At 38.4% G+C, this 14,548-nt stretch overlaps 1 protein-coding gene across 6 annotated transcripts in view; it reads right to left on the reverse strand.

The window, feature by feature from the left end:
* RAPGEF2 (Rap guanine nucleotide exchange factor 2) overlaps positions 1-14,548 on the reverse strand; it is a 247,027-nt gene that overhangs the window by 136,572 nt on the left and 95,907 nt on the right. For all 6 annotated transcript variants that reach the window (XM_030312818.1, XM_030312814.1, XM_030312815.1 and 3 more), the window contains exon 4: positions 12,014-12,097. In XM_030312818.1, the coding sequence (XP_030168678.1) occupies positions 12,014-12,097 (84 nt within the window). The remainder of the gene's footprint in view (positions 1-12,013; positions 12,098-14,548) is intronic.

The following is a 14,548-nucleotide window of genomic DNA, read 5'->3' on the forward strand; positions in this document are numbered from 1 at the left end:
GTCACGATCTCGCGGTCCGTGAGTTCGAGCCCCGCATCGGGCTCTGGGCTGATGGCTCAGAGTCTGGAGCCTGTTTCCGACTCTGTGACTCCCTCTCTCTCTGCCCCTCCCCCGTTCATGCTCTGTCTCTCTCTGTCCCAAAAATAAATAAACGCTGAAAAAAAAATTAAAAAAAAAAAAAAGCAAATGATTAAAAAATAAATAAATAAATAAATAAATAAATAAATAAGCATTTTATAAAAATAAATATAGTTGATAGATATTTAAAGGCAGTTTGAATTCAAACAGGTGAAATGGTAGTTCACACATCCCTCCACACCAAGCCTCCCCCAAAATGACCGTGGCACAAACATGGTTTGCGCGTTCCATTCCACTTAGCAGCAGATAAGTAAATCCAGTTTTTTACAGAGAAAAATACAGTATTTTATTGACACACACATCAGACTTTAAAACCTTTATGAAATACTGTATTTACTTTTGCAAGAGAAATCCAAACATCACTAAAAAGAAACTCTAGAGTGAACTCACAGTCATTTACACCAAGGATCACAAATGACAAATTCCCTGACTGAAGATTTCAAGCATCAGATGACCTGGATAACCTATCAATTGTACTACTACAGCCAAAAACATCAGAGTCCTTCTCTTTAAGGTTACTTACTTTGTTAAGACACTACCAATGCCAGTTTCCCAAGGACTGTGAAAGCCTGCACTTATACGTGCAGCGTATCTGTGAAGCTGTCGTTATGGCAACCAAATTCCCAACTTGATCCAGCAATTGAACTCCCTCTCTAGAGATCTGTTTTGCTCTGTGCATCAGGTATCCCATCAGAATATGATTTAAACGGGGTAAGGCTGCTCTAAAAGATGCTCAAAGTCATGTTAGCTTTCCAGGATGAAGACATTTCATGCTGAAGCAGAAAATACAACTAATACCTGAAGGGGTAACATTTTAATATATCCCACTGGATCTTTAACACATCTCAATCTATTCCATCAATTTACACCTCCACCCTATTTCAAATTTAACGCAGGATATGTTTAGATAAACTGCAACTAAACTCTCCCTTCAATATTATCAACTGCAGTCAAACCAAGCTCACGTTTGTTTCATAATTTTATTTGCCTTATTTGGAACTCCTTCCCAACATTGTCTTAAAATCTTTAATATATATTTTTACCTTATCTGTGTGTGTCATGGGAATACCTGGACTCAAGTCAACTTTAGATATGACAAGTAGAAATTATAGGTGATGTAAGACCCGAAGCAGTGTGGGTAAGCTGATGAAGAGTATGATCCTAGGGCTGAGGGGTTAGAATGATGTAGAAAAGAAAGATAATGAACAAACTAAGAAGGGAAACTGGAAAGCAAGTGTAATAGAAAGTATTGATTATCCACTCCAACATCCATTCTCCTCCTTCTTCTTAGAAGGATATTTTTAGGAGTGCCTGGGTGGCTTAGTCTTGATTTCAGCTCAGGTCATGGTCTCACAGTTCATGAGTTCGAGCCCCATATCAGGTTCTGTGCTTATTTATTTTTAAATAAAGACATATTATTATTTTTAGCGGGCACATTACATCACAGAATAAAAGACTACTTGTCTTAGGCTCCTGGGCAACCTGAAGTGATCATGTTAAGTACCTCTGGACAATGTAACATAAAAAGAAACATTGTTTCAAGAAATCTGATTCGGATAGAAGTTAAACTTTTTTTGTTCTCCTGCCTTCCCTCCCGCTTCTAGCTCCTGCTGCAGACATGACAGGTGTGATTTAGCAGCCACCTTGTGGTCTGACCTGATGCTGAAAGTGGAAGCTATGTGCACACACAGGTTTTGGAAAGAAGGATGAAAGCCTGTAACCTTTTCACACTGAGGAGCCACCAGACCATCAGGGACCATCTACCTTTAGGGTTCTTTTATGTGACAAAAAAAGTAGGTCCTGCTGTGTTTATGCAATTGTTTTATACAACCAAAACTAACTGTACCTAATGCAGTAAGCAAAATGATGTCCAACAAGATACCATTTTTGCCCCTTCTGCACTCCTGCACAAACTGGCCAGTACCAATTTCTCATGAGCGTCCCCCCAGACTCCTTCCTTCCATTATGGTACAGCCTCATTCTTTTCCTAACCAAAATTTCAATAAATCAGAGGTTATTGAAAAGTTATTTCTAAAAGGGAATATGTTGGGGTGCCTGGGTGGCTTGGTCGGTTAAGCATCTGACTTCAGCTCAGGTCATGACCTCACTGCTTGAGCCCCATGTCGGGCTCTGGGCTGACAGTGCAGAGCCTGGAGCCTGCTTTGGATTCTGTGTCTCCCTCTCTCTCTGCCCCTCCCCCATTCACACTCGTCTCTCTCCCTCTCAAAAATAAACGTTAAAATAAGTTTTTTAAGGTAATATGTTAGTGAAATATCATTAAACTTTTTTAAAGTGATTTTTAAGGGCACGTTAAAAATATAATCCTAGGGGCACCTGGGTGGCTCAGTTTAGTTGAGCATCCGACTTCGGCTCAGGTCATGATCTTGTAGTTCATGAGTTCAAGCCCTGCATCAGGTTTACTGCTGTCAGCCTGTCAGCCCAAAGCCTGCTTTGGATCCTCTATCCCCCTCTCTCTGCCCCTCCCCCACTTGCACTCCCCCCCCCCAAAAATAAATTTAAATATATATATGTATACATACGTATATATACATACACACACACACACACACACACACACACACACACACATAAAATCCTAAACCAATACGATTCAACAAGTATTTATGAAATGGCTGATAAGCGTTAGATGTGCTAGGGGAAGCAAAGATGAAAAATACAGCCACACCCTTCAAAAATCTTAGTTTAGTATGGACAGGGAACAATTAATCCTGACAGGAAAACAAGGGTAGGATTCCCAGAGAATTAAACATGTTGTTTTCACTGGCAGATGAGGAACAATGGGAGTGAAGGTAGCAACAGCAAGGTGGATACCCCAGACAGCAAGAACAACCTGACAAAGATATGCTTGGACCACAACAATCAGCTTGGGTGTCTGGAGAGGGTATACAGGGAATAATTTAGGTTGGAGACATTGTGAGCTGCCCTGTGCGTATCACTAAAAAGTCTGGATTTTATCTGTTTGGCAGCTGCCAGTCATTTAAGCTAATTATTCAAAAGATCAAGAAGAAAAGTCCTATGCTTCAAACAATGATTTGGGGACACTGTGGAAGAAGTATTGATGGCCTTCAGGGAGCTACTTTAATAGAGCAGGTGACATCTGAACACAGGCACTGGAAGCAGTGATAGAGGCAGTTGATTTGATGGATACTGCCATTTCTAACTCTGAAGTGTTTCCTAAAAAGAAAAACCCACAATTGTCAGAGGGAGAAAAGAGATCAAAACTGAGACTCACAGAAATTTCTAGAACAGGTGACAAGCTGTTTATTAAAGCCATTAGAGACAGAAAAAGCAGGAAGTCAAGTAGACTTGTAGGTGTTTGTTGCTTTACATATATGGTTTCTAGAGCTCAAGGGACCTGGAACAAACCCACATAAGGTATGGCTATTCCAGATCCACCCTTAATTCCTGCTCCTATCTCTCCCTTTACTGTATGCACTGGTAAAGCACAAACTCCAGCAACACCTTCTCCATGCCTGCCCCTAAACAGCCAAACGTTGCTCAGAAGCACACACACACACACACACACACACACACACACACACACACTTACCATCTATGTCCACAAATATCAAACGGGCACTCAACACTCCCTTTGTGTACAACTTCTTTCCCTCTTTTGTCAAAACTCCTCAATACCTACCATTGAACTCCCAAATCTACCCAGCGACCTATGCAGCTTTTGTCATAAGCCTGCAAAGAAGGTGAAGCTCTTTCACTCGTTCCAAAGCTAACACCTCCCCACCTTGTGGGTCTCACCCATTTCTGCAATTACCTCTCTCTTTCCAGTACCATCCATTTACCCCTCTCTGCTGGATCATCTGTAGTAACGTACAAACACACACTAGCATCTTCTCGATTTTACAGAAACAAACCACTCTTTAGTTCACAAATGACTCCCAGCCACTGGCCCATTTCCCTGCTCCTCTTCACAATGAAAATTCCCCTTCACCAGTTCTTACCTTCCCAGTTTCCCCTAATCAGCTCCACGACTTCACTGCGAATGGTTAGCTCAGGTCACCTACGACCCCCTAGCTGCCAAATCCCAAGGTCATGTCTCTGGTCTCACCTTACTGAATCTCCTTGCAGCACTGGACAAACGGACCCCACACTTCCTTCTCAAAACACTTTTTACCACTTGGCTTTGGGGACACACAGGTAGAATCTCTGTGTTTCCACACCATATTCTAGGCAGGCACACAGAGGCAACTCAATGATATCGGCAGAATGAATAAGATAGGAGAATACGCACATATAACTGCAGGTGAGCAATTTAGGACAGGGGTCGATCGACTCATTAATACTGATTAAGCATCAAGTGGAGGACTCCCTTAAAGGGGTGTAACTAATAGCCCAGGGTACTATTTGGTGCTGGAAATCAGTTCTAGTCACTACGCTCATCACTTTTGGTAAGGAATTCTCCTCAGATATGAAGTTGCTAAGACACCATCTCTTGTAGTGATTAATTTTAACAGACGAGCATTTTTAAAGAAAAATACACTTATTTACTCTTGATAACAATCTGTTTGACTTAATAATTATTTAATCTATGAAGCAGAATGCTTTTGAAACCTCAGTAAAAGTATGTCAGTTTTTAAGCATTGCTGCTGGATTAGGTGTAGACAAAATAACTGCGGAAGACGGGAAGGAAACAGTCGAGTCCGGTAAGAGTGATTCTCACACACACACTCACATTTATGTATATATATGTGTATTTTAATCCAATTATATGTGCAAATATATATAAAATACACACACACACATATGTATATGTATAGATCAAACTGAACATTTTTAAGTTAAAACAGAAGTATCTTCCCATGATTCTATGCCTAACCAACTACCTTCATTAACTGGCCAACCACAGGCCCCAATCACTTGCTTCTGCAAAATAATGTGGCAATGAGTTGTTGAGACACTGTCTCAACAGTGTCTGAGATAAGTGGTTCTTATAACTTATTAGCCCTTACTAATTCTTCAATCATCCACTGACTTTATATTATTCCAAATACGAATTAAACAAAATCTTGTGGTTTATCTTGGGAGAAAGGAAAGAAAGAAGGGAGGGAAGGAGGATCAATTTCTTCTTTTTAAAGAAATAAACAACTTTTAGTAATGCTGGTTGTAAAAAAAAAACTTCTAAAAAAACTTATGTATCATGTCATTATTCCTATTATAAGTTACCAATATCTCCCCATGATGGAAAGGAAGGTATGTTAGACCAATACATTACCTTAAAAACCCAATGAGAGCAGTTTTGAGATGACTTATACCTTTTTCCCCCCTTCCTTCTTCACTAACCACAATTTCTCTTCCATGCTTAATCTATACCACCATTGTTGTGATTTGGCTAATAACTGAAGGTAAATCTTACCTGTAATGTACAATCTCCAGAGCTCTGATCCTCACCTTACTTTCATGCCATCTGGATACACTTAATGTCTAATAAAGTTACCCTTTCATAACATTTATCAGTGAGTTTTTTTTCTTTTTTTTTTTTTTTTTTTTTTTTTTTTTTTTTTTAGAGAGAGAGAAAGAGGGAGAGAGAGAAAGGACTGCCAGGGAGGGATAGAGGGGAAGGGAGAGAGAGAATCTTAAGCAAGCTCCATGTAGGGCTTGATCTCATGACCCTGAGGATCATGACCTGAGCTAAAATCAAGAGTCAGGCGCTTAACCAATTGAGCCATCCAGGCACCCCATCAGTGAGTTATTTTTTTAAAGCCATATTCCATCTCCAATAAGGCATCATATGACTTATAACACATTTGTACTCTTTCAAGAATACAATTTTCTAATCCTATATGACTCTTCACATGAAATAAGGAATAGTTAGTTGTGTTTTCAGTCCCTACCACATAAATACAGAATCACTCTTCCACTGTTTCACCTTCTTCCATTACTGGGGGAAAAAAAAAAAAAAAAACTAGCAAGTTTCAGAGCAATCAATTAACTTATCATCTAGCACTGGCAAGCAGAAAGTAGGTCTGTGATTTTTAAACTCAAGTAGCTCATTGTTTGTCATGTGAATCATAATGAGAATAGTATTTCAGCCTCTCAGAACTGATTAGTTAAATGTCTTGTTTCCCCACTTATCCTCATTATAGCTGCCAGCTCTAATTTAAAATGTGAGTTTGAGAGTACCATACCACAATTTTAATTTTTAAATTGTGGATATATTTGGTATCAATGAAAGAGAAGTACTGCTTGTAAATGGACACAGCCAATATGATACAAATAAATGATGTGTGCATTTCTCCCAACCTCTTGCCAACGTTCCTTGACACCTAACTTACCAACAACCCTAGCCTTTCCAGCCAACTTCCACAGCTTTGTAAACTAGACTTCTCATTAATGCCACCATCACCAATGCTTTTGCAACTAGTTCACTCCCTAAAGTGCATGTCTGTTCTAGATAAATGATCCTATTCTTGTGACTCCACTCAAGCTATTGCTAATGTATGAACTGCCCCACCTTCAATCTTATTTCGTGCCATCACTCATGCTCTTTAGTATGTCCAGACTTCCTTTCCAACCACTATCCAACAATCTAAATCATAAACCTAACTCAGAATTCACTTAAGAGCTACTCCTCATTACCACATACATTAAGACACCACTAATCTTGGAAGGTCTTTTGTATTTTGTGTGGTCTTTGCTACATCAATTTACACTGTATTATTTAACGACACCTATGCGATTTTTTCATGCTTCATATATGACTGTCTCATCTCCCCAACCAGATACTAAATTATGTGACAGCAGGGAGTAGACCATTTTGTTTCCTCTGCATACTCCAGAACTTACTACAGAGACCACACAGCAGGACTTAATGCAAGTTTCAACTACTATTTGAAATGACATGGAAATATGCCTCAAAATTTAAACTCTACCAAACTTACTTTAGAATGAGACAGAATGACCCATAAATATGAAAAAAGGCCTATGAACTAATCCTAAATTTTTATGGCATTTCAGTGTTCAGCAGTTTCCACGGACAGGGCTTTGCCAGTTGCAGACATAACTTCTCACGACACTTACAGTGTACAGATTACTTGCCCCACTAAGTCCGCTGCCTGACCACCTGGTAGCTGGACCCTAGCATCCGGGCACTAGAAGCCTCCAGCCCTCTGTATAGACAGGTTTTTCTCCCCAGGTCCTCTGGCTCCCATCTTTGATTGCAACCCATTTCTTGGCATCTTTGAAGTGTTTAGGGTATGGCCACCCCGGGCTTATTTTTTCCTTCAAACTCACAGCCCCTGCCACACTAATATGAAGAGATTTGTTTACTAATTGCACGGCATATAAAAAATATAGAAAGTTTTTAGCTACCAGAGCAATAAAAATATTATTTATGTTTGAATGTGGTGGGATACATGGTCATTTCTACTAAAAGGCCCTTCCTTGGGGCTTCTATGATAAAATTGATTCTATTGAGAAAATCAGGTTCAACATTTTAAATAAAGTGATCTCCCCCCCCCCCCCGCCCCGGATTATGACCAACATAAACTCAAAGAAAGAGTCTGTATGACAGTAATGTTTAAACATCTAGCATTCTGTTTTTTGCAAATAAATGTAAAATGACTGATAAATTACTAGGAAAAGATTCCACTCTATGAGTTAATATACAATATAGGTACTGTCTTCTTCTCTAACAAACAATCCAAATAGCAAGGGAAAGTTTAGACGCACAGTCTAAGCCTATCTTCTATATCTAAAATTCTCAGCCTTCCAAAGAAGCCAGAAGCCTGGCTTAACCCAGCAGCCTGGATTAACATATTAAAATAACATGTTAATCCAAGTTACTAAATTGTGAATTTACTACAAAATAGGTTCAGCATTCGTAGGATGGGACAATTTTAAAAGTGGGAAAATTTTAAGTATATAACAATTTCTATTAAAGTTCCATAAATAACACTGATTTAGAACACATTAGGACAATGAACATTATTATCTTCCTGCCCATTATGTAGAATAAACAAAAGTACATTAAGAAAAACACTTCTAAACCTGCAACTTTAGATGAAACAGTTTTCATCTCTTGCTTTCCAGCTCCACTGTTGTTGCAAATGATGCCTTTGAAAAAGTTAGGGGGCAAAAACTCCTTTCTCAAAATATTTCACCACTCTCTGCTTTTCACAGTCTATTACTGTGGTTAAAACAGCACATCGCTGAGTTGTGCGGTACACAACATGCACAACTCAGTGACTACCACTACTCTGCTGAAAGGACTGGAAAACACATCCAATTTACACTGTTTCTATCTTCATCTATGACAAATGTCTCCTCTGACATCTTCGTAAGTGAGAATGACAATAACCTTTGTTGCACTGCTAAATTACCTTTGTTCACCACCTTTCTGATCAAAGAAACTGAATTTATTTTTAAATAAGACTGAGAAAACCATTACTATAAATTGCACATTGCTTCAGGACTACAAATTTTTACTCCACATAAGAGTTTCGCCCTGTATTGGGGCAACATTTTATGTAATAACATTATAAATGACATTACTGCCATTTGTACAAATACCAGCATTTCAAACCTTGATATATTTCTAATAGATTTACAATAAAACTCACAAAAACATTCATTTCACTTAAATTACTTAGAACAGAAAAGAGTAAGCTGTCACTGATAGTCTCAAAGGAATTAATAGACTCCGTGAATGTCATAACTCTTAACAGGGAAAATGATTCATGTTTCAACAACATAAAGGTATGCAACCCAAAGAACATTTATCTAAAAAGAAAACAAAAAAAAAATTTTTTTTTAAAACCATAAAGTGCTGACCTCAATGTCAATCAAGGAATTCAATACAGCAAATGAAACCTAGAAGCCAAATGGCAGATTTTTTGCAATGTATATCATCCTTCTCACTTGATGATAATCAGGTGTCAAAGCAATTTCATGAGAATTAGGTAAAAACATAAAAATATTCTTCAAAGTATTTTGATTCAAAACTAACTGTTCAGGGTGAATTAGCTGTCAAAATGAGTGATCAGGTTACTTATTATATATACCAATAAACAATTTCCAGACTAACATGATAAAAATATGATAAATGTGGAGAATCATCTGTGAACTAGTTTTATAAAACCAGATTGTTACTAACACCTCAACCATACTATTCTTTAATCAAACCTCAATATTTTGTGGAGAAATAAATATATATGCATCACTAGTGTCAACCTTTAGCACAGCACCAGTATAAACTCCTTCCTATTAAAACAGTATGAACACTATTCCTAAGGCAACATCACCAAAAGAAACAAACAACTTAGAGCAAATGTCACAGGTGCAACGTGAAGACATAGCCTATATATAGTACTAGCTTGTCATTCAGACTGAAACACCATTCCTTCCTTCATCCCATTAAAGTACTGGCTTGCAAGCATTTGACATCCAGCCAGAGAAAGAGTAACTTATGTCATCTTTTAAAATAATTAGGCAGAGTCCAATGTGTTCATAAAATAGGTCTGAACTACAAGTCCTCTTTCTTCCAGAACAGCAGTTTTCTGAACATTAGGTTCCCTTTCCAGAAGTTAGAACAAGCTGTTACTTGACTAGTTAATGATGGCTGGTACTGAAAAAAGACCATCACAGGCTCCTTCACTGTTCTAGAGTCTCAGTCTATAGATTTGTTTTGTATAACAGACCTTGCATCAATAGAATAATGAAGTCACTAACCTCTGTCCTCCTTTAAGATACATAAATTTCAAATCACAGTCATTAAAGCAATATTTATAATGAAAAGCCATCAAAAATGTACCCTTACAATTATTAACTAAACTGTGGAAAGTTCAAATAACTGAACAATTAAATAGGCATCAAGATACATCAAGAGCAAGCCTTTTAAAGAGCTTTTAATATTGCAAGGCAACACTTATATGTACACATATTCTTTAATTGAAATAAATAAGATATTACATTGTTTATTAAGTATGCTCTTCAGTACGTGAAACACATACATGTAAGACTAGATAGGAAAACACTATAGAGTATTACAGAATTATTACTTTGAGTGAGAGATTATAAGTGATTTTTTCCATCTCTTTACCTTTGCTAATTTACACACTATTTATTATTACTTTTTATATTAAAATTATACATAATTTAAAAATATACCAATGCTTAAATATTGTTTGACTATACCTTCATCCAAGTTCAGAAACAGAGTTAGAGCCCCCAAAAAGAGACCAAAAAGTAAGTAGGTCCTGTATTTGAAGGACAAGAACGTTAATCAATTCTCCATTCCTCTGGGAAACAGAATTCCTAGAACTATAGGAGCTGGTTCATCGGCTCACTCCCAGCATCCCAGGCAGAATTCCAGGAGGCAAAACCATCCACCATACTGTACTGCCAGTTTCCTCAGTCTCGAAATGCAGATGAAAATTATACTTACCTCAAAGGGTAGTTGCAATACTAAACGATCACACACACACACACACACACACACACACACACACACTATTCAAAATGGTGAGCTGGTAAATAGAAAGCACTGTCAAAGCCTTAGCTATTTTTCCATCATCACTTTATTACTGCTACTACCACTACCAGTGCTATTTCCATTACTATAACTATCGCTACTATAAGAACAACCACAAATAGGCAGGCAATAGAGCCAGCCTCTCTCCCTCATGGGGCTATTTTCCAAAGAGAATAATGCCTGCCAGTCTGATCTCGGAGAAGCAGAGGGCAAAGAGGCATGGGAATTGCACCAGAGATTGTTTTTCACTAGATGCAATGCGCCTCTGGCACTCTCTTACTGCCCAAGTCCCTACCTCCAAAAGCCATCCCAGTGCCTTCTATTACCACACCCAGGCATGCATAAATTGCCTCTCCCTATCTCACTGACTCTGACATTTTATAAATGTTTGCTCATGTTTTTAAAATAGATTCTTAATTTGTCCCTGACCCATTCAGAATTACTCATCAAGAATACAGTTAAATATTTTCATGAGAGAGTGAAGTTATAGAAGGGGGGGGGGGGGAGCAGTCACTATGCTTTAATAAATTTTGCCCATTTAAATATTTATTTAGTAAATTTAAATAAAGATATTTAATCTGTTAAAACGTTTTAAACTTTAGTCAAAATAAAAATATACAACCGTGAAAAATAAACAATTGGGGTAAAAAATAACTAGTAAAACTTAGTGGCTGACACCTTCAGTCAGGGAACTGAACATATATGTGTAACGGATGAGCCCTAACCCTCCTTGGCCATAGCTGATTGGAACGAGGTGCATATCTGCCCCAAGCCTGGCCAATCAGACTGTAGCCTGAAGAATCCAAAGAAAAGACACAGGCACTACAGTCAAATGACGGAAACATTAGGGACATAAGCTCACAAGTCAATAGTCAGCACCTGTAAGCCAAAATCACAGGGAGAAAAACATTAATAGCCTTAGAGAGCGGGGAGCCAGTCCACAGACAAATGCAAGAATGAGAGACCATATGGTCCTGAGAAGCAGAAAAGTCAACGATAGTCCCTGGCTTTCTATTTCTAGTTCCATGAGGTCTCAATGAACTTTCTTTGCTTCTCATTAGATGTTTATGAGAGTGCCTTTTAATGGAGACAGATTTTATTCCCAATAAACAAATGTGCCCTAAACTAGCCTGATGTGCTCCTATAACAAATGGACATGTGATCAACATGTCTTTTGTTCTTTCCCTTGGTTAAAGAGATTGTAACAGTGTTTAAACATAAAGTAATCCTTTCTTAAAGATCAATGCCCCAAGGTAGTCTCTTGCTTTCTGTCAGAAGAGGAAACAACAGAATTCTGCAAAGGAACTCAATTCTACAAAGACATTTAAAGCTTCATGGAAAATCCATTACAGAATGTCTATACAATACCTGCTTCTTGGAAGAAACATGGATTCCTTAATGAACACGGAACCAGAGAGAAGTATATACCAGCAGGTCCCAATATCATCAGGACTGAAAAGAAAAGGTAACAAAATCAGATGATTATCTATGACAACAACAACAAAATTAAAACATATATAGCACAAAGTATAGTACCCATGTTTCTTTTAGAACCATGAAGAACAATGAAATAGCATAAAACACATACATAAAAATACCATTATTTGACTATTGGAATCATTTTTTAAGTTACTTTTTATAAAACTCCGGGGTGCCTGGGTGGCTGGCTCAGTCGGTTGAGCATCCAACTCGACTTCAGCTCAGGTCATGATCACATAGTTTGTGAGTTCGAGCCCCACATCGGGTCCTGTGCTCACAGCCTGCTTAGGATTCTCTCTCTTCCTCTCTCTCTGCCCCTTCCTCACTCTCTCTCTCTCTTTCTCTCTCAAAATAAATAAACAAACTTGAAACAAAAAGCTTCTAAAAATTATTTTTGTCTCCCAAATAAGCTAAAGATATTTATCAGTATATTTAAACGTTGTAATGTTCCTTAGACCTACTGCACCTACCATCCTAAGTTTTATCTTCGGATGTTTTGAACTGAAAATATTTTCCCTGCTTGATAAAACAAAATAGAAAGAAGTAATCAGTGAAACTCAGGTTTTCCCTACCTTTTTCCGTCTACCATGCTCGCACATTTTTCTGCCACACTTGTTAGATATTCTTTCAGAATTTCTTTATGTGTACGCACAGAAGAATAGACATATATTCTCATTCTCTCCGTGGTCTGTTTTTCTTCTTATGGAAAGATAGCATACTCTATAGTGTTCTTTCCTTTGTGGTAACTCTTAGAGATCTCTTCATGAGAAGCCGGCTTTCTTACAGATGTGCCATATTTGCCTTAGCCAACCCCTAGTGACAGTCATTTCTGTTGTTTTTAATCATTTGCAATTATTTAAAAATATGTTAATAAAAAGTGCTTTAGGTAACCTTGTGCATACAGTATTGACTGGACCTAGTAACCAGAAATACAACTGCTGGGTCAAAGGGTACGATAAATGTCAAATTGTCTTCCACAGGTGCTCAGCAACTTATTTGCCTACTTACTTCCACACAGCCTTACTACTACAGTTTGTTATATTTGTTTAACAAACAAATGTTTCACAATTTTAGGATAAGGGCTTATTCTAGGTGCTCAGGATACTTCAGAGAACCTCAACAACAACAAGGAAAAGGCCCTTTCACTCATGGAGTTTATATTCTGGTGGGACAACAAAGATAATAAACAATAAAAATAATAAATTGGTAAATTATAAATCAGTGCTCTGGGGAGAGAAATTAGTACAGGTTAAGGAAAATGGGGGGTGATACCACTGGAAATGGGTGGGCAAGGTACGTGTCAATGAGAAGAGCACATCTGGGTAAAGGAAGGGGCTGACAGCCAGCTGACTTCCTAAGGGACCAGCCTTCCCTTCCCAGCAAAGGGCAGGGAGGATCCAGAATGTTAGTGCAGAGGCTGACATGGCCTAGCAAGGACGACACGATGGTGCAGCTGAGGCAGAGCGGGTGAGGGGTAAGCCATAGGGGAGCACGAGGAATTCTACCACTGAGGCTTTTTATCAATCTTTTAGGCTTTTGCCAATCTGCTTAATGACAAGGGTACCTTAGTATAATTTTTTTCATTTCTTTTTCTTATTATTATTACAAGAGCATCTTTTTTTCTTATTTTTTTTTTATTTCTTTATAAAAATTGACCTTTTGGGACACCTGGGTGGCTCAGTTGGTTGAGTGTCCGATTCTTGATTTCAGTTCATGTCATGATCCCAGGGTGGTGGGATAGAGTCCCCGCATGGAACATGCTTAAGATTCTCTCTCTCTCTCTCTCTCTCTCTCCCTCCCTCCCTCCCTCCCTCCATCCCCTGCTCACATGCATGTGCTTGCTCTCTCTCAAAAGAAAAAAAGTCATTTTTTTTAATCTTTTACTTTTTTATTTAGAGAGAAGTGCACGTGCACAGGAGCAGGGGGAAAGGGACAGAAGGAGAGGGAGAGAGAATCCCAAGCAGGCTCCACGTTCAATGCAGAGCCTGATGTGGGGGCTCCATCCCAGGACCCTAGGATCATGACCTCAGCCAAAATCAAGAGTTGGATGCCCAACTGAGCCACCCAGGCACTCCAAAACTAACCTTTTTGAAATATGTGCTGTGAATAACTTTTTCCTCTGTTGCTTTATCCTTTGTGCTTTTTGCTATGTGTAAGTTATTTTATTTTACACAGCCAAGTTTGCCAAATTTATTAGTTAGGATACAAGCTCAGCTACTATTAAAACAAAACAAAAAACCAAATACTATAGCAACGGCTTAACCAGGAGGGAGTTCATTTCTCTCTCACACATATTATAACAGCCTTAGCACCAAGGACCCAAGGCTGATATAGAAGTTCCATGGTATGAAGAACTTAGGCTCTTTCTATTGAGGGGCTTAGTCACCCCAACCCATAGCATCCATGTCATATTCTAAGGTGGCA

The sequence above is a fragment of the Lynx canadensis genome, chromosome B1, assembly GCF_007474595.2.
Source record: "Lynx canadensis isolate LIC74 chromosome B1, mLynCan4.pri.v2, whole genome shotgun sequence".
NCBI lineage: Eukaryota > Metazoa > Chordata > Mammalia > Carnivora > Felidae > Lynx > Lynx canadensis.